This window comes from Aspergillus ibericus (genome assembly GCF_003184845.1).
Source record: "Aspergillus ibericus CBS 121593 unplaced genomic scaffold BO80scaffold_88, whole genome shotgun sequence".
NCBI lineage: Eukaryota > Fungi > Ascomycota > Eurotiomycetes > Eurotiales > Aspergillaceae > Aspergillus > Aspergillus ibericus.
Window position 1 is genome coordinate 15,757 of NW_020292186.1, and position 25,167 is coordinate 40,923.

Consider the following 25,167-nt stretch of genomic DNA (forward strand, 5'->3'; position numbering starts at 1 on the left):
AAAAAAAAAAAAAAAAAAAAAAAAAAAAAAAAAGAAGGAAAAAAACCTCGAACTTAATACTAAGTATACTACAGAATGACCTTCAAGGTAGCTCACTGAGTAGGGTGGCTCGACCAGTCACCTGTCCCAGAGAGCCGCCCCTGGATCTGCCCACCCACAAACCTTCCTTCTGTTGCATCCCACCGGATGATTTAGAGCAGTTTCGGAGGGTTTCCATTGCGAGTCGAACCACCATGGTGAGATAGCATCTTCAATTATATCATCTGTCGTTACTAAAGTCTAATAGCCTCCCATGACCCTACACGCGGATATCTCGTCCGAGATATCATCTCCTTCACAGTCACCCATCACACCACTGCCTCCTCTTACCAGGAGTCACTCTGTATGATTTGTCAATTGCAGACAGAAGCCTATCGCATGAGGATATAATATAATGCTCGCTCTGATGGTTGCCTAGCCCTGTACAGGATAATGATCATGTCAAGCTTGCAAGCGCAGCGGTTGTCGCTGTATACTTCTATCAAGGTTTGGTGCGTCACGGCAGCCAAGGGCTGGTATGACTCAATTCTGATATGGTCATAAAGCTTAGACGCTGACGTCTGTCACTGTAATAGCGGCCTTAGCCATCGTACCACTAAATTCCTCCACTCCTGATCTATACACCTCCGCCCCCAGCTCGTTCTCCACCTCTCAAAGGTCTAAAAGCAACAACAAGATGACGATATTTCACCTGCATCGCTCTCACGAAGCTAAGCGGCAGAAGATACGCGACAAGATTATCAAGGCTCACGCAGAGATCGAAAAGTACCCTGATGGCTTCCTGAAAGTTTGGCAGCTGTTGACGCTGAAAATCGACGTTTCGCAGGTCTCTGTGAGCACGAAGGGTATAATCAAGTTCAGACCACGCTTCTTTTTGCCCTTGTCCTCACAGACTATACGCACCTGTCTTTCAACGAAGCTTTCGAACAAAGCAGCCCTCGATGAGGAAACGCCAAAGTGTCTGGGATGCCCGGGCTCTCGAGTCAGCATACTGTCGATTACACGATGCCCGTTCATTCTTGATCTCTGTCGAGATAAATTTGCGACTGCTGTACGGAGAGGCTTCTGCTTGGACAACCTGACCATCCTTCGAGAGTGTGGGTAAGTATCAGCAAGTGATTCGCATGCAAATTTGGGACCTAACACGCGGTGATAGTGCAACCAACAAGGGAAAGTGGAAGCATCAGCCGGGCTTCGAGTTGATTGACGAAAAGCTTTCCACTGATCGCTGGCAGATACTCCGCATCTTAGAAGACGTCGAGCATGAGGTACCCCATGTTGTTTTCGATATTCGCCAGAACGTCGATGTCGATAAGGTGAAATCGCTCACTGTGGGTGAGGTGAAGGCTATCCTGAGAGTGATGGCAGTCCGTATGGAATTGGATTGCTACCGACAACATCTGATAATGCCAGTAAGTTCTTCAAATGCCCTCTCGATATTACAGGCTTCATTCGGCCGCACTCTGACAGTGCCTCAGATCCTGGTTGTGTCGTACCTGAATTCAACGCAGGGACGAATCCTGCAAGCGCATCATAATGGCAAACGAGTGGTCATCCAGCATACGAAAATCCTCGAATTTGAAGGACTCAAGCATCGGCCAGTTGAACTCTTTCTCCGCTACTACGGCAGCCAGCCTATAGGGGAAACCGTCAGTATTTGATAAGTGCTCAGGGATTGCCTTGTGGAGGCGTGTGAGGCCAGTCACGCTTCACGTGCAGGGGACAGGATAACCACTGGACTTGAAAGTATATGTCCCAACTGGCTTGCGCAGGAATCCTACAAGAGGAAGAACATTAATCACAAGATCAGCTGAATCTAGATTGTCGGCCGTCTGCACTAATGTTATCAGTATCGCCCCCGCCAATTTGTGCATTACGCACACACGATAACGCTATCGGCTTGGCTCCCCATCGTCTCCAATCGGGGACCCATACAAGCTTATCAACCCCATTCACTGTCTACTGTGGAGAGATATTGAAGATACTCCTTCACGGGATACCTTATTCTGTCTGTGACAGAATGCCATCAAGTCGAATATCGCACAACTTTATGGGATGTTTCGGATTCTATCACGATCGGATGGTGCGGGCAAGATTATAGGCTAGCGCTTCTCCGCATCCTGGGGTGTGAATGCAAGGTAGCTCGGCCGTTATCGAGACGAATCTAGCCGGCATAATTCTTATCAGGCTGATACACCTGCCCAGACGCTAGCTAACGCTCAGGTGTCACAATTCACTGCAGGTGGTGATAAGAAAACCAGTTGAGTTGATTGAATAGCCTTTTAAAGGGAGCCATGCCGTCCCGCGATGTCTGCCCCTCCCAGTCAGTCGTTGGGTTCCGTGGTCATCGTGATAGCCGTTTTCCGGGAAAATGGCTTCGGAAGAACTGCGCGAGAAAACACTGAAATCTCCGCACGTCAGTGCAGATGTTGAGGTTGAACAAGGCCGGTTGGATGATCTACAACCCGAGTTCGACGCCTCCGAAGAAAAAGAAGCGGACTATGACTATGAATCGGAACACTCGCCATTCCCTGAAGGTATGTGCCTTGGATATACTCTCTAGCGCCTCTAATGGGTGAACCGCCTAGTACGGGCCGTTGTGCCTGAAACCGATGACCCTGGCATGCCTGTCAACACGTTTCGCATGTGGGTGCTTGGCTTCATCTTCACCATAGTGGGCTCAGGAATCAACCAATTCTTCTCGCTCCGGTATCCGTCAGTGCACATCGTATCGCTGGTAGCAGAGTTACTGGCTTATCCATGCGGCGTCTTCCTCGCCAAAGTCTTGCCCTTGTGGACCATCAGCCTCGGACCGCTAGGGACTTTCACCCTCAATCCAGATCGCCATTTCAATATCAAAGAGCATGCCCTCATCGTTATCATGAGCAACGTCTCGTTCGGCTACGGAAGCGCAGACTCGACAAACATCATTCAAGCATCGAGCGCCAAATTCTACAATTTCGGGCTGTCCGCTGGGTTCTCCGTCTTGGTGGTCCTTTGTGCACAGCTGTTGGGATTCGGAGTGGCAGGGCTGGCTGCGCCGTGGCTAGTTGAGCCTGCAAGGATCATCTGGCCACAAGTTTTGTCGAACTGTGCCATGTTGGAGACCCTCCACTCGCGTGCGAACACTGTCGCCAATGGCTGGAAGATCTCCCGTCTGCGGTTCTTCCTCTATGTTACTGCTGGTGGTTTCGTGTGGTACTTCTTTCCCGGGTTGATGTTTACAGCACTCTCATACTTTACCTGGATCTGCTGGATTGCTCCTCGCAATGTGGTAGTGAATCAGTTGTTCGGGATGCAGACTGGCTTGGGACTCAGCCCTATCACGTTCGATTGGAGTCAGGTTGCGTACAACACCAATCCCCTCCTTTCCCCATCATGGGCTGCAATCAACGTCTTTGCTGGTTTCGCTATTTTCTTCTGGATCGTGGTCCCAGGAATCTACTATAGCAACACATGGTACACGGCCTATCTTCCTTTGATGACCGCTGACGTCTATGACCGGACCGGCACCGAATACAACACAACCCGTGTCATCAGCACCGACAACACTCTTGACGTCGATGCCTACAGAAAGTATTCGCCCCCATACCTACCAGCAACATACGCCTTCGTCTACGGCCTGTCGTTCGCCTCAATCACCGCAGTCCTCACCCACATCGGTGTCTGGCATGGAAAGGAAGTATGGGCTGCCCTCAAAGGCAAGAACAAGCTCGACGTCCACGCCCGACTGATGAAATCCTACAAAAAGACGCCTTGGTACTGGTATGCCGCTGTCATCGCCATCATCACCGCCATTGCAATCGTCATGGTCGAGGTATACCACACCAAGCTCCCAGTCTACGGCGTCTTCCTAGGCTTGATTATCCCAGCCCTCTACATGGTACCCTGCGGCATCATTCAAGGCATCACCAACGTTGACGCCAACCAACTGAACGTCCTCGCCGAATTCGTCGGCGGCTACATGTTCGAAGGCAAGCCTCTCGCCAACATGATCTTCAAGATTCTCAGTACCGACGTCGTGGGCCAGGGCGTCTACTTTGCCATGGACATGAAACTCGGCCACTACTTGAAAATCCCCCCGCGCACACTCTTCATGGCGCAAGGTCTAGCCACCATTCTCGGCGCCCTCACCCAAGCCGGCGTAACAATCTGGATGCTCGGACACATCAACGACATCTGCGACTCCAATCAACCCGACGGATTCACCTGCCCCAACGGCCGAACAGTCTACTCCTCCTCCGTCATCTGGGGTCTAGTGGGTCCTCGTCGTCTCTACTCCGTCGGAAAGATCTACTCTTCTCTACTCCATTTCTTCTGGATCGGAGCCATCGCCCCATTGATCACCTACCTGTTATACAAATACACCCGCCAACAATTCTGGAAATACATCAACTGGCCCCTCATCTTCGTCGGAACCTACAACGTCCCACCCGGTAAGCAGTATCCCCAAATTACCTCTTACACCCCCCCCCTCCCCTCTACCAACCAAACTAACATCCCATCCCCCCCCAGCAACCGGAATCAACTACTCCAGCTGGGCCCTCGTAAACTTCGCCTTCAACCACTTCATCAAAAAGCGTTTCTTCGCCTGGTGGAAAAAATACAATTACATTCTTGCCGCCGCGCTGGACACCGGCCTTGCCCTCAGCGGCATCGTCATCTTTTTCTGCATTTCTTACCCCGGCGCGGTGTTTCCCAATTGGTGGGGGAATACTGTTTATCTGAATACGGCGGACGGGGAGGGTGTGGCGTATAAGGCTATGCCTGAGGTTGGGTACTTTGGGCCTGCGAATGGGACGTGGAGTTGAGGGGTTGGTTTTTGTTGATTTGTATTTGAGATTTGTGGGTTGTGAGCGATGATGATGATAATGTTTCATGAAAACGGAGAAGCTTTGTTATGCCAATCAGTGTATGGCGAGGAGGTTATTTCCCCAAGCTCAATGAAAATTCCAGAATTTTATTTCTCAACATTCGTTGGTACGAAGTAGACTAATCTATAACACGACAACGTGGACTATTAGCCCGAATTGGCTGGTTACAAGGACGCATGCTTGCTGACTGATTCATTGAGCAAGTGTATTAGATACATGACCTTCCCCACCTCGATATCCCAATAACACTACCGGCATTAAAGAAAAGAACAAAGCACACTAGAAAGACATATCGGAAGAACAATGAAGAAGATAAAACGAAAGCTTGAAACTCGAATCCAACCGGCGGACCCCGAGCGCGTAAAGATTGGCCGAGTGGCCAGTCAGAGCCTGGCCCTTCGCAGTCGATACATTTGACCCACGCGGTGCGATTGAGTCAACGGTATCATGGAGCATTTACTGAACAGATCGTTAGCCTCACAACATGACTTCGACTCTTTGATAAACTTACGGAGATCTCGGCCATTCCGAGGTCTTCGCCACCGTTGGCGGGCTGCTGAGGGGCAGCGCCGTTTGCTTGAGCAGTAGCGTCGGCGGAGCCAGTGTTCTCGTTGGTGGCAAAATAATCCACCATTTCGGCATCAAGCTCCTCAACAGTCTTGGGCTTAGGACGGTTAGCACGGCCGTTAGGACGACGAGCACGAGCCTTGCGACCCTTGGCACCGGCAGCAGCCTTCGTAGCCGTAGCCGGCTTGGGCTGGGGCTTCGTTTGACTTGACGAGGTCAGTGACCATACTGCAGAGAAAATAATGGACGAGACTTACGCAACACGGTCACCAAGGGGCTTGGGGGCGGCAACCTCGGGAGCGTGGGACGCATCGACGACAACCTCAATCTATCGGACGTTAGTGTCTGTGAAAGACATCGACAATCTGGGCAAGAAAATTCGATCAAACTCACCTTCATGGGTCTGCCATCAACAAGCAGTCCGTTCAAGTCCTTAGCAGCCTTGGCAGCTGTATCAGGCTTGCTGAACACGATGGACGCAATTCCACGGCTCGTGCCGTTTTGGTTGTAGGTGAGCATAACTCGTTTGACAGGACCTGCGGACTTTGTGAAGTATTCCTATAGCACCAGCAGATCGAATTAGTATGTCGAGCCAACAAAATGTGAAGTCGTAGAGATTTCCGCAGAGCCAAATCATCGAAGAACGCCTGACACCGGCTTCAAGCGCGATACCAAGAGCACCAGCGAGCACACAGCGGTGGTTAGTAAACAGCGGATGGAAACTCGTCCCGAATCACCGAGGTACTGAGGTCGGAAGCACGGAGCTGCTAGCAATTATCCCAACGACCATGGCTGTAAACACCTCCGAAGCCTCAAGGAATTTACCATATGTCCCTCTTCCAGGTAAACCCACTCGACAATCGCCATCGATTCGTAACTGGGGAGGCTGGCCTCAATGCTACGGGCCGTAGTTGCCAGCTGCCACCGCCAAAGAACAACCGTCACGAAGGCTACGTGTGCGACAAAGCAATGGTTCTGTTCCCCCAGAATCCCTCTAGCAGCCAAAGATAAGAAAAGCAATTGCATCGCTTGTCTCCAGTAGGTAGCATGGGAATGTCTCCTGCCCGACTAAGACATTCCCATATCGACCATTGGTAGCATGGTGCTTGATAGTTGATTCTCTGCCGAACTAGTCGGTCTCCTGCTGGTACGCTGATGCGCTCGCTGATGCCCGACACCTCGAAACGTAGGAAGTGGATGGGTGTGGCCAATCGGATTGGTTTCAGGATGGCGTACTCTGACGACCATCTGGGGCACAGTCTGCGGCGTGGCTCCAAGGCGGGTAATTGGAATACCCCGCCCGAGCTAACACGCCATTTGCAAGACTACGGCAGCACTCAACTTCGGCGGATTCGCAGGGTGCCAGCGTGCAATTACCGCATTGGAAGTTTCAAAGGAGTTGCTGCCTGTGCTGAAGACCAGGAATCCATGATGGCGATATAAATATATATGTGGCAAGGATCGAAACGCGAGTGGAAGTCGTTGCGCCCCGAAGGTTTCGAGAAGAAAACATGGCGATAGAAACCCAAGGCCAAGGCCTTTCAATCAACATACCTTAATGTTGGCCTCATTCACATCGGCAGGCTAAAGACGTAAGCAAACGGCCACAAAGAGCAAATAACGCTCGAGAGGGAACTGGGACTTACCAAGCCGCTGACCATGATCTTACTCTCGGTTGAGACCGGGTGTCCATTCTGGACGGCTTTTCCAGGTGCCTTGGCAGCCTTGGTGGTCTTCTTCACGCCTCCGACCGGGACAGGAGCGTTGGCAGCCTTAGGCGCGGAACGGCGGGCGCGGCGACGGGCGCCCTGGCGGCGGCTGACGAGGATCTCGTCGAGAGACTTGTCCAACTTGGCAGACATGGTGAGAAGCGTGGAGTGGCGAAGTTTAAAAAAGCGGTGTTGGTAGATGAATGGTTTTCACGAAGCGTGAAGTGTTACGAGTTGCGCCACGGAAGATGGCAACGCTGGCAAATGTTGATTCGGAGAAGCGGTGTCCAGAAACTGGCTATGTAAGCTGGACAATGGGCAGTAAAAGAAGATGAAATAGCAGACTCAAGAAGCAGCGTGTAGAGATGGGAAGCTGCAATGTGGGATGGAGAAGTGTAAAGTGAGGTAGAGGTGAATGGAGATGGATGATGAAAGGAAGGGAAACGGAAGAGGGATGGGCGAAGATAAGCAAGGGCGGAGGAGAGGTTGGACCTGGGACTGCTGGGAACTTCTGCCAGTCAGTGACTCGAAGAGGCTGAGCACCCGCGCTAGCCCGATCGGGCCATTCGGGCCAGCTCTATGACTTGCATAACTTACCTGCCCAAGCATCAAGAATGACACGCTTCTACCGCCTATCTCTGGAGCACTACGACTAGTAATCATGCAATCTAATTTTGTATTCTTCATTCGACCTCGCAGCCCACACTCGTCGACTCGCAGGCATCTGTAACATCCCGCTGCGCCAAGAGTCGCTGCTGCCCAAAGACCAAAAGCCAACCCAACAATGCAGGAGTCAAGCACATATCTACGGGCAGGGATATTATCGGAGAGAAATCATCAAATCAAAAGAAACATCGGAATCCGCTCAACGTTGAAGGACCAGCCCCGTAAATCAAGGTTGGAACAATATTTAGATGAACGCCCCAAAACGCCCACCCTACCAAACTCCAGTCAAGCAGGAAAGAAACCCATCTTATACTCAACGACATCTCGCAACTCACCACAATGTAAGCCCAGATATACAGCCAACCTCGTTCGTTGGGTCCTTCAGCTCTTCAAGGCTTCCAGTCGTCCCCTCATCTGCTCCAGCGTCGCTTCGGGGTCCACGAACTCCTCCTCCGGTTCCGGAGCCTCCTCCAATGGCCTCTCTGGCTGGACCCCTTCGACCTGGGACAGCTTGCCATGCAAAATCTCCTGGAGAACCTTGTCGACTTCCTCGTCGGCTTCTTCCTCTTCTTCTTCCAGCAGCTCACTGTTGGGGATCGCATCATCGACCATTTCCTCAATGATTCCGGCCCGCACCAGTTCCGTCGAGAGCTGACGCATCGTGGCCGTCAGTTCGGGCATCCGGACCAATGTATTTACATCCTTCATGATTCCCGTCGATTTCTTCAGGCTGCCCTGGATCTTCCGGACGGAAAACGCCTCGTTCACCTGCATCTGGACACTTTGCAGTTGCGCGCGACTGGTGTGTAAGCGGGTGGACTGTTTTCGAATCCGCACCAGCTCTCGCGCAAACGTCTTGGCCTCCGTATTGGCCTGCTTAGCCTGGGAGGGATTTCGCTGGGCCCGCCGCGATGAATTCATTATGTACTGCCGGGTCTTGCTTTCCAGGGTTTTCAGTTGTGCGATGTCACGATCTAATTGACGGGTATTGGCGCGAATGAGCTGGTTACATTTCCTCATCTGCAGGCAGCGGTATCGGTCAGAATCGGCATCGCTCTTGATGGCTAGGGTAGGCACTTGCCTGTGTTTGAGGATCAGGACCAAAAAAGACCGCTTTGAGGGTCTCCATGCTGGTTTATGGGAGGAGATACGTCTCCACCTGGCGGGATCTATAACAGAAGGGTATCTATGTTGGAATGAGAGTGTGCAGTTGGGCGTCGCGCACCAGGGTCAGCGATGAGAGAGGCGTTATCAGAAGGGCGGCTCAGTCAAATCTGGAGACCTTGGCACTGCGGTGGGGTACGAATCCGGAAAGGTCAAGGCTCTCCGTTCACTTTGGGGTTCGAGGCTGGGAACACTGGACAAGCAGCTTGCAAGAATGAGGGATCACCTTGCAGAGTCTCCGGGAAGGCAGCAGATTGACTAGTCGGACTGCATGGCTGCTGGATGCTGCTGGCTGTGTCTGGGCTCAAGGAGTAGGTGGATGTCCGATTGTTCCACTCGCAGCTGAGTCAGCCGGACAGGGATCGGGGCGGTGACGTCGCCGGCTCTGCGGAGCCTCAGGCACCGAGAGGCCGCAAACAGGGCAAACGGAGGGCGGGCGGGAGAGTTCCAGTACTTTCTAGCAGCAGTCGCGGGCGATCATCAGCTAAGAGCAACCGGCTGTTGCTGCAACTTCACTGTCCGTCTAGCCCCGACATCCTTCCCACCTCTTCTTTACTGCTTCCGACCGGATCGCTACCTCACCGTCAATCATCCCAAACCATCTACTCGCTCATCACCTGTCATAATGCCCGAACTCCCTCAGGTCCACCCCGAAGGTGAGTGATTCCGCCGTGCCTCATCTTTCCCCGCTCTGGATTTTCGTGGCTTGGTGGCCGGGCCTTGGGAATCACCATGCCCTCCCACGGCCGAATTATCTCTCATCTTATTGTCTTTCCGATATTCCCATGCCTGCTGTTATCCCTACTAGCATGAGATGCTAATCAAGTTTATCCACCAGTCACATGGGCTCAGCGCTCTTCGGCTTCTGATGCCGAGCGCAACTACCTGTATGTCAACATCAAGGCCGCCGATGTTGCCCGTACCTCCGCGACCCTCGACATCAAGCCCACCAGTGTCACCTTCACTGGCGACTCGAAGAAGGGCGTCAAATACCACGTCTCCCTCGAGTTGTATGCCGAAATCGACCCTGAGAACTCCAAGGTCAACCACAGTGACCGTGAAGTCGAGCTGGTTTTGCGCAAGAAGGAGCTGAAGGAAGAGTTCTGGCCTCGTCTGCTGAAGACCACTCAGAAGATTCACTTCTTGAAGACTGACTTCGACAAGGTATGGCACTTGTCCTGACTTGCCGTTGAGGGATGAAGAAATAGGAAAGGATGCTGACCAGATACAGTGGGTTGATGAGGATGAGCAAGATGAGGTGACCGAGGATGACTATGCCAACAACTTTGGTGGATTCGAGGGTCTCGGAGGCGAGGGTGGTCTCTCCAACATTGACTTCTCCAAGCTTGGTGCCGGTCTCGGTGGTGAAGCCGGTGCTGGTGGAGAGGAAGAAGATGTATGTTGTGCACCAACTTGACATTTGGCAGACGTTCAGCCACTGACAATATTACAGGATGAGGATATGCCCGAGCTTGAGGAGGCCGAGGGCGAGGGTGCCCAGGCTTCCAAGATTCAGGAGGTTTCTTAAATGCTGTGCCCTTCTACTGCGATAGGCAAGGCGTTACAACCCAAAGAATAAAAACATAATGGCGAGCGACGAGTTCCGTAACTGTTGAGCTTTCTTTGCTCGTTATCACCTATATTATACCGCTCATGGTTAAGGTTCATCACTATGATTTGGAGCTACCTGGCGCACATGGACAGGCTGGTAGGCCTGCCTTGAAAGGCAAAGGGAAACGGAAAAGGATTCACCATTTTCACCATATTGGTACGAATTGACGAGATGACTGGCAAAGCGTTCACTTCCTCCGAGGGGATTCCCTCGACAGCTTCCAATCCGTAGAGGGTGTCGATAGTCCGACACGATGACGAGATTTGCGACCGTAGGAGTGTAGAAACCAACTATATCCGCCGTACGTAGTACATCCTGGAGAAAGACCGAGCCCAGACTGCGCCAGTCGAACCGTGGAATCCTGAATGGCCCTGACGGACCAAAAAAATGCGAGGCAATGCCACGCCTGAGGAGGGTTGAGGGGACGGCGACAATCCCACTCGATTGGCGGAGAGGCCGATTATGTGAAGTTGTTCCGCCACACTGGGAAACCCACACCTTGAAAATGTGGAGGAACCTGCACCTCCTCACGATCTCCCTTCCTCACTGTCGTTCACCCCATCTCCCGCCCCAAGAAGCCGAGGTGTTGTCATTTTCTTGACCCTCTCCCGTCGGGACGATCGGTCGACCCCTCCTTTGGTGATTTTTCTGTCCGTGGCGCTTTTTGTTTCGGCGCATCGTTCATCTTTCCCCCTCCGTTTGGTTTTCTCTGTGCGAGGCCCCTCGCCAGATCGGCGCGCAACTTATATACCTCGTCGAGCTTTTTTATTTTTATATCTGCCTATTTTTGGTTTTTAGACAAAAGCGCAGAATCAATCCGCCATCATGCCTCCCAAGAAGCCCGATCCCCCGAAGAAGAAGACCAAGGCCACGGTCGAGGACAAGGTTTGATCCCCCGCTGTTTGATGCTGATTGAGGATGGTAATGCTGACTCGCGACCCTGTGTATAGACCTTTGGCATGAAAAACGTACGTGACGATATCTTCTACACCCGCATAATCCACACGAGATCGAACACAACCCACTGACCGGTATTTTCTACACAGAAAAAAGGTGGTTCCGCCAAGAAACAGATCGCTCAACTACAGGCCCAAGCGCAGTCCAACAAGACTGCCGAAGCGAAGAAGAAGGAAGCCGAGAAGGCTCGTCGTGAGGCTGAGAAGAAGGCTTCCGAGCAGGCCAAGAAGGAGGCTCTGGAGCTGTTCAAGCCCGTCCAGGTTCAGAAGGTTCCTTTCGGTGTTGATCCTAAGACGGTTCTTTGTGTTTTCTTCAAGCAGGGCAACTGTGAAAAGGGCCGCAAGTGCAAGTTCAGTCATGACCCCAACGTGGAGCGCAAGGCGGCCAAGAAGGATCTGTACACCGACTCTAGAGATGTGAAGGCGGCGGAGGAAGAGGCTAAGAAGAAGGATACGATTGATGACTGGGACGAGGAGAAGCTTCGCAAGGTCATTCTCAGCAAGCACGGCAACCCGAGAACCACTACGGATAAGGTCTGCAAGTACTTCATTGAGGCGGTTGAGAACCAGAAGTACGGTTGGTTCTGGACTTGTCCCAATGGAGGTGACAAGTGCATGTATAAGCACAGTCTGCCACCTGGGTATGATTCACCTTTTACTAAGTTTGTGTCGGTAGTAGCGCTGACCAGATCTACAGTTTCGTTCTGAAGACGAAGGAGCAGAAGGCGGCTGAGAAGGCCCTCATGGACAAGTCGCCGCTGAACACCCTGACCCTCGAAGACTGGCTCGAAAGTGAACGACACAAGCTGACTGGCAACCTGACCCCTGTCACCCCGGAGACGTTCGCCAAATGGAAGAAGGAGCGTCTGGACAAGAAGGCGGCCGAGGAGCAAGCCCAGAAGGCCAAGGAAACCACTGGACGTACGCTATTCGAGAGTGGCAACTGGCGTGCGGAGGATGAGAGCGAGAGCGAGGATGAGGACGATGGAGTGTGGAACCTGGAAGCCATGCGGCGCGAGACGGAGAAGATCCGCGAGAGGAAGGAAGAAGAACGCCTGGCGATCTTGCACGGCAACCCCGTGCCGATCTCGAACGAGGAAACGATTGCACAGGAAGGTGAAGGCTGAGCTTTGGGCGATCCCCAAGTCCGCAAGAAAACTTGGGCAAATGGTTGCGGACCTCCCACACTGGAAACGGTGTCCCGGGCCGTTGTCCGGGCCCGGGATGTTGATCGGGTTGATGGATGGTATATACGATGCTGGGGATCGTTGGGCTGTCTGGTCACGGATCGCCCACGAACCTCGGCTTGTGTTGATGTCCGCGACTGGGTTTGATGGCTCTTGCGGTTAACGTGAACGGTTGGTCGTGTCGCTTTGGGGGCATTGCTTCAGACGCCCTTGGATGGGAGCGACTGCGCTGGATCCCACTGGCATGGCCTGGGAGGGCGAGGAAGGCCACGGCGAGGGCACCAGATTGCCTGCGAGCGATCGACGGGTCTGGGGCGTGGAGGTGAGGACTGACTCATGATTTGCGATGCCAGATTTGTACGTAAAACGTTCTTGATTTGAATGAGCCAGCATTGCCTTGCACGGTTTGTAGGCCTGATGCTGTATCCACCACTACATCCTCCTACTTCCTAGACTAGAATCTCAATGTTCCCTGTGTCAGCCAGCTGGACACCTTGCGGTGTCAATGGTTGCCATGCGCATTCCAGTGGCCGCGGGGGCTGTCTGGCCGGTCTGTCTCACCCATGAATGAATCCCCCCTGCAGCTCCTCACCGATCTCTCCGGGGGATCTTGGGCCACGGCCGACTATCGATGATCAGCATCCACCAGCCTCCAGCACTCTCCACAACGGGAATAAGCCATCCGTCCTGTCGGAGTATAAGGTTATGGTCCATGGCAGGTCCATAGGCCCCTCCGCGTCCCGGTCTCAGTGCTGTGCTCATTCCCCGCCGCCATGCCCAAGATCATCCCCTTCACCGCTGTCCTGCTCTCGGGACTGCTGGCTCAATCCCATCTCGCCGCCGCTGTCGGCCGGGCCTGCGACTCTGAGACCCGCCCATACTCGACCTGGATGACTGACAGCGTCATCGCTCGCCGAGATGCCATTCTAGACTCCAGCACCCAAGATGACGTCTCCATCGTCTTCAAGATCGCCTTGTTCGAGTCCACCGTTATCCGACTGAAAGAGTACTACGATGCGGATTCCTGTGGCCAGGAGGATTGGCACAGCTACCTATTGGAGGGCGCCGAAAGCCTCCTCCCCCGAGTGCTGAATGTCACCGCAGATATCAACGCCCCTTTGGACGTGTTCGCAACCGGGGATGCCATGTACCACCAGTGAGTCCAACACCTTCCACCCACCTCATTCTCTCGGCCTGAACCAACCCGCAACCCATCTAGATATGACCGCAACTCCAACGCAACCTACAAGCAAGTCCTTGATACCCTTCACGACGCGTTCAACGCAAGAACTCGGAACTCAGAAGGTCAGACAACCCCGCCCACCCCTCAATAACCTTATACTCACCTCTTCAGACGGTCTCTGGTACTACAATGCCTACCCCAACCTCAGCTTCCTCGACGGAAGCTTCCCCCTCAGCTCCTTCTCCAGCCTCTGGCAGACCTGCTTCTCGCCCACCAACACCTCCATCGCCAACGACCTGATGCACAACCTCGACCTCTTCAAAGACCACTGCCACGACGACAGCAGCGGCCTCCTCTTTCACGGCTACGACGCCAGCAAATCCGCCTGGTGGGCCGACCCCACCACCGGCGCGAGCCCCTACGTCTGGGACCGCGCCTTGGGATGGTGGCACATGGCGCTCGTCGATCTCCTCGAACAAACCGACAACAACAACATCCTGAACCAGACGCAACGCGACGACGTCTACACGAAATACTGGAACCTCGCCAACACCATCATCAATGACGCTGACAACTCCACCGGCTGCTGGTGGCAGGTCATGTTGCACGGCGGCCAGGAAGGGAACTATATCGAATCAAGCGGCTCCTCTATGTTCGTGTACTCGTTGCTCAAGGGCGCCAGATTGGGGTATTTGTCGGGTTCGACGCCGAATGGTGTGGGATATACTGATGCGGCGGAGAAATGCTACAATTATCTCGTGGAGAATTTTATTACCCAAGAATCGGATGGCACGTTGGGTATGGATCGCACGGTCTCGGTGTGTGGGTTGACGGATCCGACGTTTGAGGTACGCCCCCTCCCTCTCTTCCTGCGCTGCACCCGAGTGTGAATCTCACTGACACTCGACTAAACTAAAGTACTACACTTCCCAACCCATCGACTACAACAGCGTCTTCGGCACCGCACCCTTCATTCTCGCTAGCTGGGAGCACGAGATGTTCACAGCGGGATCCGACACTTAAAAACTATACACTACCAGTTACCCACTCTAGTTACCCATAATCCATAGAAACAACATACTCCGACACGACAAATACCCACTTCTCCTATAATCCAAATCGTACCTCGTATCTCCTGATCCCATGACAAACTCTCCCCATAGCCCAAGACAACTATAGCCAAACTATCTATCCATCCCATGTAAAGTTAAGACATATATATGCAAGGGGCCCCCGTATCTCGAAAGTCTAATTACTATCCTCTTGTGATGACTTTAGTATCCATATCCATCCCCCTTGATTACAAATACATTATCGTAATTAGTATCTGGATCATCTAACACGATTACATCAATCACTTCATGAAATGGTGAAGAAACGAATGATGAGAGGGTCTGGCTCGGCTAAGGCCAATATATCTATATATATATATATATATACCTGTGTACTACATTGTGCGTAGGAGGGTGCTAGTGCACGAATTAGTAATCATAATTACTGGCGGTACTTATGGAGTTATCAAACTACACAGTACCTTTACCCTGTATGTGATACAAGACAAGGGTATGGAAATGCGTGACATGGATTTTGAGAGATGGTGACTTGGACTTCTTTCCTACATAGTATACTAGAGATCCTCAGGCTACGCGGGTTACTTGTCATGTGATCGTCAGATCTTATTATTGTTATTGATCAGTACGAGTCAATGTAGATGGAGGGTCAGAGGACAAGTTATATTCAACTGGCAAATGGCTTTGTGCGTGTCCTACGCATGGTCTTTAAGAGCCAAGATGATCATATTTCTGGGCTCAGAGTCGGTTCACAGAATAGAGTCAAGAAGACACAAGAAGTTTTCCACAATTTAAGAATAGAACTATGGTGCTCTACAGGTTCTGGGTTCACTGTCTCGTTCAATTCGTACCTGGCATTGCAGTCATAAAGCCGTACCATGTTAGTTCTTGAGCACCTCGCGGGGAGAGGACAGGACGTCCTCGAACCACTTGTACGAGGGGGCCAGACTGTGCGGGTAGCCCATGTGGGGGAGACCGTGGTAGAATCTAGTGGCTGTTAGCATGGTTCATGGCGGTGTCAGATGTGGGGGGATTCACGAACCTTCCCTCCTTGGGGCTTCCGTGGTTGAATAGCAGCAGGCAGTCTTCGATGGGGGTCACGCCGTCATCCCGACCCTGGATACCACCGATGTTAGCTAGATTTGGCAAGGGTTGGTGAGTCATACGTTGAGGAGCAAGAGTCTGGTGTTGGGCTGGTCCAAGATGCCCGTCTCCAGGAGCGAGAACTTCTTTTGACCATTCTTCTTGAACTCTTCCGGATCAGAGTAGCCGTACTTCTTGGCCCAGGCGGGCGTGAGCCTGTCAATCCGAGGTTAGTATTCGTTGGTTGAGCGGGCTACCTGCAACAACTCACAGGAATGGGTATTCGTGGTCATCAACTCTGCTCAGCCACTCAGGGTCCATGAAGTAATGGCAACCCGGTCCGTGAGCGATGAGTCCTGCAAATCGCTCACGGTGGGTGTGTGCCGCCCGGATAGCGTAGAAACCACCGGCACTGAGACCCCAGCCGGCCACCCGGGACATGTCGAACTCAGGACGAGTGGCCATGTAGTCGAGCACGCTGGACCAGAGACGGTCCGCCGATTCGGGGTCGCTGGGGTCCGCAGGGGAGTCCGCGGTACCTGGGATCTCACAGACAACGGTGGCCCAGCCACGGTCGATGATCTCGTGGGTGCGCTGGCTGTTATCAGGGCGGTATCCGTCCAGCCCAGTCATCAACAGCACAACTGGCACAGGGTTCTCGGCCGATGCATGTTCCGGCACACGGACGAAGAGGGGGACATGGGCGCCGTCAGCGGGCGACTTGTGCTTGTGAGGAATGATCACTTCCTTGATCGCCGGCTTCCAGAAAGATGCCGCCTTCAGGTAAACCTTCTTTTGGCGGTTGAAGGCCTCCTTCTTGATGTCGTCTTTGGTCGGATCGACATACGGGAATCGGGAAATACGATAGACCACCGCGGCTCTGCGGAGCAGGTCGGACGCCATCTCAGCGTTATTGTTGTTCAAAGCAGCCGAGGCCTTGTTCTCCAGAGCCTCAGCAACTGGGAAGAACGCCTGCGTGTAGGCATCGATGTAGGCATCGTTGATGTTTTCCTATGGGATCATAGGTTACTCCGCGATTCTACGGGCCGACGATGGAGCAACAGGACTTACTTCGATAAGCTTCTCGAAAATCGGTCTGAAGTCCTCGATAGAACCGTCGTGGAATGGGTAAACAGATTTCTCACACTAGGGTTCAGGTTAGACGAGGCCCCCTGACGGCTGGCCAACCACCGAGCAAGGGGTGGTGGTGCCGGCCAGGAGGGGACACCTACCGCAAACTTCCACTTCGTTTCCCAGAGGGCTTTGATAGAGCCTTTATGGGGGTAAACGGTGTCAAACTTCTCGCCGAGGATCCAAGGTGCCATTGTGTTCGTGAGGTCGAGTTGGTGGTCAAGTCAATGGGAAGAGGGTGGAATCTGGTACCATCTCGGCGGGAAAGCAGCACCGATGAACTCCTTTAAATGGGAATCACCTCATGTAAGGTACTCCAGATCAATAAGTTCTCTTGGGGTGCACATGAGGTCTCTTAGGGCGCTTGTGACATCAGAACCACGATTGAGTGTGCTTAGGGCTGGTCACGCAGGGGGGGGAACGCCAATCCCGGCCAGCTTTGGAAATAGGTGTTTTAGCATCTGTCTCGGACATTGGCTACAGTTGAACACTAATTAGGGAGCCAACCGACTATTTGCGGCGACTCTCGCTTTGAGGGATCTTGGTGAGACTCCCTTGCCTGGACCGTTCCATGTTAGAGCTTCCGCTGACTGTTGCTGCCCTTCCTGTTAGGCACCCACGTTTAAACCCCCCAGGGAAAGGGGCCGTGATGCTAGATTTCCCTGGAGTATGTGTCCTGTGCGATTAAGGCGCAATGATCCGTCCCTTATAGGCTGAGTGTATGTGATTGGATGTGGTGGATGTTGAGCCCACTGAGGTTTAAAATTGCCATTCTGGATGAAGTGCCTTATGTCGAACATCGTGGTAGCCACCAAGCAGGTTGTGCATTTCAGTGAACAGGGCATGACCGAAAATGAGTTTGTATTATTCACAAAATGCCTTGCATCCAACTGATTCCAAGGCGGACGGCGCATTCCAGAGGATGTGGCCTCAATCTGGATGGCCAAGAGGCAGACCTGTAAACACCACTTTCGAGCATACCTTTTCTTCTCGCTTCGTCTGGCTGTTCTCCGGGATCTGTCACGCCTATCGCAATTGCAATTGTTGCCACCGAAAAATATAGTTTTGGTAGGGAATGGATTGAGTGCCTGTAGCGAAATCTCGTGGCATGAAACCAAGGCCCCCCCCGGCGTATCACTGGGCTGCCACCTGTCGCACAGTGTCTTGCTTGACCCCCTTCATAGTTGGGGTCGGGCCACTAGGCATCAGTCTGTTCAGCTCCCCACCGTCAGGCTAGACGTGCCAATGCCCCCGGGCATTCATTCACCGGGAATTCCGCATCTCCGAACCTGGCAGGAATCTGCATCCAAGAGACCCTGACTCGCGGGCGGTGCACTTGGGTTGACTCCCTACTTCGCCATCCGTATCCCTTGAAGCAAGGACCGTTGCATGCTCGCATTCTATGTCTTTGATGGAATGATTTCTTCCGAACGGACGACGAAAAAGCACGATTCTGGTCGGCTCGGCTCATTGGTAGGCTTGCTTTCCGGTCATGCAAGAGATGTTTGTTTAGACTCGAGGCCGAGACGGCGAGACTGGCACGGTATTCCATATCGCCAAGGTCGTTTTGCCTGTTACCTCCTCGGCTTAACTAACTTTTGTCTCTCGTTTATCAATTCCAAGGGGCGTCCGTACATACTTATTCTTAACCTTTCTCCAACATTGCTCTGTCAATCTCAATTCGCTCCCCGTGAATGTTCTACTCAGAGCAGCGGAAATGATCCGGTCCCTCTTGACGCTCGGCCTGTATGGGGTCGTGCAACACGCATTGGGTAAGAACGTGTACCTGGATTGGAATATAACGTGGGTCATTGCTGCGCCTGATGGTTATGCGCGGCCGGTGATCGGCATCAACGGACAATGGCCGTGTCCTCAAATCGATGCCGATGTTGGTGACAACCTCATTGTCGATGTGTACAATGGCCTCGGCAACCAGTCCACGGGGATCCATTGGCATGGCCTCCATCAGAACTATAACGGGTACATGGATGGGGTTCCCGGTGTCACTCAGTGCGAGCTCCAACCCCATCAGCGAATGCGCTATATTGTTCCGGTACGTTGACCCTGTTGGCCTGGTCAGGACGCATCTAGATATCAGCCAGCCCGCTGACTTGTGGGCCTAGATGAATCAAACTGGAACCTATTGGTACCATTCCCACGAGCCAGGCCAGTATCCTGATGGACTGCGCGGTCCTATCATTGTGCACGACACCGTTCCTGCGCCATTCCACTATGACGAGGAAATGACTCTTACATTATCCGACTGGTATCATGTGCAGATGCCGCTATTAGTTGAAGACTTTGTCGTCCCCGGGGACCATGCCCCCTATGGAGGCGAAGAGCCGCTTCCTAACGCGGTCCTGTTCAACGACGCCATAAACACCAAGATTAAAGTCAAGCCAGACACGACCTATCTGATCCATGTCGTCTGTATGGGGAACTGGGCAGGTCACGCCCTGGTCATTGACGACCACGACATGACCATCGTCCGTGCGGATGGCATCGAGGTGGAACCGCATCCCCTTGGACCGCAGTATCTGCGTATGACCGTCGGGCAGCGGATCGACCTTCTTCTCACCACCAAGAATGATACCAGCAAAAACTATGCGATTTGGGATGGTCTCGACATTGACGAGATGTTCGTGCAGGAGGCGAGAAGCATGCCGGAAGGATACAATCCCAATGGCACCGCATGGCTCATGTACAACGAAGACATGCCCTTCCCACCGGCGCCAGAAATCCACATTAACAACGCCAGCTTGGATTTCCTCGACGATGTGACCTTGATTCCCAGGGACCATCTCCCGTTGATCGACCCCATTCAACATCAGTTAATTCTGGATGTCTACTCGACCACGGTGGATGGGAAGCCTGCTTACAGCATCAACAACATGACCTATACCGCTCCAGACGTGCCCACGCTGTACACGGCCATGTATTCCAATGAGGATGAATCCATGGATCCCTCGCTATACGGCGACGTAAACCCTTTCGTTGTCAATTACGGCGACGTCGTGGAGATCATCCTCAACAATCATCATGACAACCTCCACCCATGGCATCTCCACGGCCATGATTTCCAGGTCGTCCAGCGAACCTACCCGTACGGTGGCTATTTCAACGGATACGGCAACATTTCCGCTACACCAATGCGTCGAGATACCATCATGGTCGAGCCCGAGGGGCATTTTGTCATTAGATTCCGTGCCATGAATCCAGATAAGTCTTCCCTCCCTGCACCTTGCACTTCTCCCGGCTAACGTTGATTCGTCCTTCACGCATCTGGATGTTCCATTGCCACGTTGAATGGCACGTAGAAGTCCGTCTTATGGCAATTCTCATCGAAGCGCCGGACCAGCTTCAGAACTTGACGATACCGGATGACCATCTCGCGATTTGCGGAAACAACAAGGCCAGTAACTGGGCTCCGCTGCCGGGTCCCCTATGATAGGCGGGCCAATTCGGCATCAGGTAAGAAGGCCTGCATGTCGTTGCTATGATGATTACTGACCGCATCCAGAACATGCCATCTGGTCAAAGACACGAAGTTATGCAATCTGAATAACGCCGGCCTTGGAGCCACCGCACTTCCTGTCAACGTGAGCATCTGGAGAGGCTGGACGCCTATAGACTAAACACGCTGGAGACGGGAGGGTTTGACCATGGGAGGCACAAGAACCTTCAGATGGTGGGATATGCCCAGGGTATCCGTCACGAAATAGTCATTGAAAAGTAATGTTACGACCAATAGACGAAAAGTTGTATCATCTTTGTTGCCTGAGTAGGTTGCAGCGCATTGTAGCCTCAAGGCGAGCCTCGTATGTGGGAGGTGTAGGCAGTGTCATAACCCACACGTTGACAGAGAGCCTACAGCGAGGCCTTTGCCCTCACCAATCCGTTGTCTTTCATCAGGTTGAACACATCCTCTGCTACCCCCCAGGACAACTCAAACCCACGCCCTCCAGCTCCATACGCATGGACGATAACTCCCCGGCCATCGCCCATTTTCTCTGCTTCGATCCTCATGCCACCCTCTCTTGCAGGTCGACGACCAACAATATCCCGAATGACATCAAACTTCCCTTCACTACCCTCAGCAAAGGGGAACCACTTCGCAGCATTCGCCAGCAATTGAGCCCGTGTCTCCAACGACGGGTTCGGATCCCAATTATGCGGTTGCTTCGTGCCCCCGATAATCGTACCACCACCCAGCGGCCGAGGAATGCAAAACGACCATGACCGATCACTATTTTGTCGGGTAATTGTCACCGAGCACGGATTCCTGACGAGACATGTTTGTCCTACCCATAGTCAGCATCATCTCATACCAGACACCCGCACAACAAGACCACCAGTATTCACACTCACCCTTAATAACAAACGCCTTCTCATCCCCCATCCCCAACCCCGAACAATTAACCACAGTCCTCACGTTCCCCGCCAGATAAAACCCCTCCCTCAAATCCACAAACGTATACTCCCTCACCTCCCCGCCCCTCAACACAAACTCCCTCAACAACCACGCACAATACACCGGCGAATTCACCACAAACGTCTGATACTTCACTCCCCACTTCACACCCTCCGGCAACTCCCCCTCCCCCCCTTGTAACTGCCTAAACCCATCCAAATGCGCATACGCATTATGTATATTCCCCGCATCGAGATACTCCGCCGGTGGAGCCTCGAGGTATTCGATCCCTGGGAGGGATTGAACCCCGGAACCGGGTTCCTGGGCCGCGAGGTGCGTGAAGTGCGCGTAGGTTCGTTTCGCTTGGGTTTCTTCGCGCGTCAGTTGGGGGGTAGAGCCGGGGACGGGTCGGTAGTGCGCGCCGGCCCAGGGGGAGGCGTAGTTGAGGGATGTGCTGTGGGGGAGGTCTCGGGCTGCGAGGAGGATGGTTTGGTTGGGGGGGAGGTGGTCTTGGAGGTAGAGGGCTGTGGTGAGGCCGAGGACGCCGGCTCTGTTGCGGGGTGGTTAGTGAGAGGGGTTGTGGTTGGGGTTGGGGTTGGGATTGAGGAGGGAGACGTACCCGATTACGACGATGGTTTCTTTCTCGGTCATTTTGTAGGTTGTAAGTGTGATTGCAAATGTGGTGGGAAGATGTGAGGTGGATGGACTTCTTTGTTTGGGGATTGAGGGGGTTGATAAGCGGTTTGGTTTCCCCGCACGCTGGCTGATAACTAAACCTATTGGGTTGGGGGACTGAGTCATACTTTGGCCATGGCGTGGTGTCTGATAATATTTGTGGGCTTCTTTGCTGGTGAAAGCCAGTCAGATGCAGTGGGAATTGGCTTTAGAAGCACGGGGCCAAGATCTATAGAATTGGATGGTTTGAGTTCCGATTTCGGGAGTAGATACGAATAAACTACTATCGTAGTAAGCTGGCAATTGACGTCGTATCATTAACCTGCTCTGTGGAGCTTGGTGCAATCAGGCAAACTTTCCAGAGCCCGCTAGTTATCATCTATCTGCTAACTAAGCCCTCCGTTAATCTGCTTCCCATTTGTCTCGCTTGGCCACATCCACCGCTTGCATGGACCGGCAGTCATCGGCAGTCCCGTTATCAAATCGGACAAGTCGAGACTAGCATGACCGTAAGCCAATCCGCAGCTGACCTGGCCTGCCAGGTGGTGTTGTCATCTCATGGACAGTGCCCGCATGCGGTAGAACCTGGCGAACCTTCGTTTGTGGGCTGAAGACGAATTGAATCCGCTAAATGCGCGGCAATTGGGGTATATTTGTGAGACGTCGTGCAGTGGTCTGGACCGACACAGTTCTCCCTTTCCTTTCATAATCGACCAGAGGAGACTCGGGGTATCTAATCCAAAGCATCGGGCAACTTCTCAATGGTGAACTTTCCTCGGGCGACCTTCATGAGCGGCACACCAGGGATCTTGCGCAGGCGACGACACAGATCCTGATCGTTGGTCGCCACAATGTAAATTCTATGCTTCGTCACCTGTAACGCTGTTAGCGCGCTGTACCACACCAACGAGCGTCTGCGTAACCACTCACCCGATCCACGATACAGTCATCTGCATATGTACCCTTGTGAGAGCACTTGAGCCGAGCCCAGCGAGGATCCTTGGCGACGCGAAGTGCCAGGCGGTACTTGTCGCCCAGCTTTTCCAATTCCGCAATGGTGCAGTCCGAGAAAGTCGGGATACATTTCGCATAAAGCCTATACCGTCTTAGCTTTGATCCAACTCCTAGGCAGTGTTCCAACTCACAGATCCATCATCGACGTCAGTAGGTCCTGCTTGGCTCGGATGGCGTGGGAAACAAAGTTGGTATCGACCAGCACGTGGTAGGGAGGGCCGAGGGCAGTGTTTGCGGCGAAGAACATGTTCGAGGGGGCTTGGGTAATTTGGCGAGTCAGTTGGTCCTCCTTGGGTGTCTCTTTCTTGGTGGCCGCCTTCTTCAGCCGCTCATCGTGGGCTTTGATGGTGCGCTTCATCTATAGGTCATAGAGATCAGTCCCCGGCTCCTGCTTGCCATCGGGATGTGCATACCTGCGCAAACTTGCGAGTCTTCTTTTGCACACCCATTTTGATAGATTACACCTCAGTCGCTGAGTAGGTTTAAACGGGGTAAGTCCGCGGAATAAGGGATAGCTATCACGTTGACTCGATATCGTTGTCCCAGAAGATTTTGGAGATGCGGAAAATCAGATTGCGGGCCGATGTTTCGCCGGATAGCAGAAGCCAAGCCGTTCCGCTGTCATGTGATCTCTCTGTGACCGCCGTCAGTCTAACTGAAAATGGTAGTTGCCTTTATCAGGCTGGAACCGAGTGGCAGGGTCTGGCCCGCTTGAAAGACAATCAATCCACAGGCGCCGAGCAGCATCATCCCAGCAGTAGCATTCATCTGGTTTCAGCAGAATGACATCTCACCGAGTCTGAGTGCCACAATGTCATTGTGAGTGTGATGAAGCTAGAAGTCCAGAGGGTTGGTATCATTGTACAGGTAACCCCATCCGGTGCACTGTGACAATAATTTCCGTGCGTTCAATCTATCCGGGTTAGCATGGTTCAAATGCCTACGACACTTCCTTATCACATCGGAAAGTGGCAATCCCATCACCGTCCGAGCTCCTCGACCACCCCGCAATGTCTTACTCCCGGGGCCTCCCACTAGTCCTAAAGGATGGCCGTCACAGCGCTGCTTGTTGGTCACATCACATTGCATCCACCGTCCGATGCATTTGTGGAAGGATATTTCGGTCCACATCATTTTGTGAATTCAACAGTGAAGCCATAGGTGCTGATTGCAATCAGCAAATCCTCGCTATGTCTGAGCAGTGTGTCTAGCAACTGTAGTCTCACAATCACAGTGACCGTTCATCTCATTCCTGTCAGTCAGATAAAATCGCCGAAGCTGGTACAACCATCCAGAGGCGCTCCGAAAGGCATAGTGGTTGAAAGGCTTATTATGTCTCATTTTATGAGTCAATACTCCGTAGTGTCTTCGCTTTCTCAGTCCGGTAGTTTTACTAGTATACGGTGAGCTACGGTATGGGTACGCATGGTTGCGAGGTTGTCCCTCCTTTCCCCGAAGCCAAGGTCGTTTGCTCCTTGCGGTACGCTATAAATAAGAATTGTAAATGTGCTGAGCACAGACGCAGTGTCTTGTGCGCGTGCTGGAGCTGGCATCATTCCATCCTTCCCCTCCCCGAGGTACCTATCAGGTACCCAGGTCGCCCCCGTATACGGCGCCCCGAGGGGTGTGATTCGAAGTTTCCCGGCACATCACCGTGGATGAGCCACAATCCTGCTGACCGCACTGGTCTGCGGTTGAGGGGATCGTTGGGACTTTGCCAGTGAGAGAGCGTATTTACGCGCCGGGCAGGTCACTTGAGAGCGAGCAACAGACGGGCGCGAGCGATGATTGGCGCAGCCGAGTGATGAGGCCTGCAGCGTGAAGAA

At 52.9% G+C, this 25,167-nt stretch overlaps 10 protein-coding genes across 10 annotated transcripts; 6 read left to right on the forward strand and 4 right to left on the reverse strand.

Annotated features, from left to right (window-relative positions):
* Positions 1-703: 703 nt before the first annotated feature.
* Positions 704-1,790, forward strand: BO80DRAFT_488170 (uncharacterized protein). Its single transcript, XM_025723565.1, has 3 exons — positions 704-1,140; positions 1,196-1,451; positions 1,518-1,790. The coding sequence occupies exons 1-3, from the start codon at positions 716-718 to the stop codon at positions 1,698-1,700; spliced, it is 864 nt and encodes a 287-aa protein (XP_025569367.1). The 5' UTR covers positions 704-715; the 3' UTR covers positions 1,701-1,790.
* A 620-nt stretch (positions 1,791-2,410) lies between these two features.
* optD (small oligopeptide transporter, OPT family) lies at positions 2,411-4,850 on the forward strand (the record flags this gene model as incomplete). Its single annotated transcript, XM_025721822.1, has 3 exons — positions 2,411-2,576; positions 2,628-4,475; positions 4,555-4,850. The coding sequence occupies 3 exons, from the start codon at positions 2,411-2,413 to the stop codon at positions 4,848-4,850; spliced, it is 2,310 nt and encodes a 769-aa protein (XP_025569368.1).
* A 141-nt stretch (positions 4,851-4,991) lies between these two features.
* Positions 4,992-7,461, reverse strand: BO80DRAFT_419848 (putative RNA annealing protein Yra1). Its single transcript, XM_025718323.1, has 6 exons — positions 7,127-7,461; positions 7,035-7,064; positions 5,874-6,038; positions 5,738-5,808; positions 5,425-5,686; positions 4,992-5,372 (listed from the first exon to the last, which is right to left on the reverse strand). Exons 1-6 carry the CDS (start codon positions 7,340-7,342, stop codon positions 5,370-5,372), a joined length of 747 nt encoding a protein of 248 aa, XP_025569369.1. The 5' UTR covers positions 7,343-7,461; the 3' UTR covers positions 4,992-5,369.
* Positions 7,462-7,846: 385 nt separating this feature from the next.
* BO80DRAFT_498041 (ESCRT-III subunit protein VPS24) lies at positions 7,847-9,311 on the reverse strand. Its single transcript, XM_025724112.1, has 2 exons — positions 8,937-9,311; positions 7,847-8,875 (listed from the first exon to the last, which is right to left on the reverse strand). The coding sequence occupies exons 1-2, from the start codon at positions 8,982-8,984 to the stop codon at positions 8,237-8,239; spliced, it is 687 nt and encodes a 228-aa protein (XP_025569370.1). The 5' UTR covers positions 8,985-9,311; the 3' UTR covers positions 7,847-8,236.
* A 245-nt stretch (positions 9,312-9,556) lies between these two features.
* On the forward strand, positions 9,557-10,828 carry wos2 (Hsp90 cochaperone SBA1). The gene is made up of 4 exons (XM_025720662.1): positions 9,557-9,675; positions 9,858-10,183; positions 10,251-10,415; positions 10,473-10,828. The coding sequence occupies exons 1-4, from the start codon at positions 9,645-9,647 to the stop codon at positions 10,545-10,547; spliced, it is 597 nt and encodes a 198-aa protein (XP_025569371.1). The 5' UTR covers positions 9,557-9,644; the 3' UTR covers positions 10,548-10,828.
* Positions 10,829-11,344: 516 nt separating this feature from the next.
* Positions 11,345-12,817, forward strand: BO80DRAFT_280919 (translation machinery-associated protein TMA46). Its single transcript, XM_025714931.1, has 4 exons — positions 11,345-11,516; positions 11,582-11,599; positions 11,678-12,228; positions 12,285-12,817. The coding sequence occupies exons 1-4, from the start codon at positions 11,457-11,459 to the stop codon at positions 12,712-12,714; spliced, it is 1,059 nt and encodes a 352-aa protein (XP_025569372.1). The 5' UTR covers positions 11,345-11,456; the 3' UTR covers positions 12,715-12,817.
* A 546-nt stretch (positions 12,818-13,363) lies between these two features.
* BO80DRAFT_498044 (cell wall glycosyl hydrolase YteR) lies at positions 13,364-15,126 on the forward strand. Its single transcript, XM_025724113.1, has 4 exons — positions 13,364-13,930; positions 13,994-14,079; positions 14,129-14,805; positions 14,876-15,126. The coding sequence occupies exons 1-4, from the start codon at positions 13,548-13,550 to the stop codon at positions 14,978-14,980; spliced, it is 1,251 nt and encodes a 416-aa protein (XP_025569373.1). The 5' UTR covers positions 13,364-13,547; the 3' UTR covers positions 14,981-15,126.
* Positions 15,127-15,669: 543 nt separating this feature from the next.
* On the reverse strand, positions 15,670-17,693 carry ayg1 (heptaketide hydrolyase ayg1). Its single transcript, XM_025720663.1, has 6 exons — positions 17,343-17,693; positions 17,182-17,256; positions 16,382-17,121; positions 16,194-16,326; positions 16,070-16,143; positions 15,670-16,014 (listed from the first exon to the last, which is right to left on the reverse strand). Exons 1-6 carry the CDS (start codon positions 17,433-17,435, stop codon positions 15,909-15,911), a joined length of 1,221 nt encoding a protein of 406 aa, XP_025569374.1. The 5' UTR covers positions 17,436-17,693; the 3' UTR covers positions 15,670-15,908.
* Positions 17,694-18,685: 992 nt separating this feature from the next.
* Positions 18,686-20,857, forward strand: abr1 (multicopper oxidase abr1). Its single transcript, XM_025714932.1, has 5 exons — positions 18,686-18,714; positions 18,865-19,294; positions 19,365-20,460; positions 20,520-20,712; positions 20,762-20,857. The coding sequence occupies exons 2-4, from the start codon at positions 18,959-18,961 to the stop codon at positions 20,687-20,689; spliced, it is 1,602 nt and encodes a 533-aa protein (XP_025569375.1). The 5' UTR covers positions 18,686-18,714; positions 18,865-18,958; the 3' UTR covers positions 20,690-20,712; positions 20,762-20,857.
* A 251-nt stretch (positions 20,858-21,108) lies between these two features.
* Positions 21,109-23,790, reverse strand: BO80DRAFT_460117 (Fcf1-domain-containing protein; the record flags this gene model as incomplete). The annotated part of the gene is made up of 6 exons (XM_025722374.1): positions 21,109-21,542; positions 21,610-22,200; positions 23,129-23,201; positions 23,258-23,423; positions 23,473-23,699; positions 23,755-23,790. The coding sequence occupies 6 exons, from the start codon at positions 23,788-23,790 to the stop codon at positions 21,109-21,111; spliced, it is 1,527 nt and encodes a 508-aa protein (XP_025569376.1).
* Between the last annotated feature and the right edge of the window lie 1,377 nt (positions 23,791-25,167).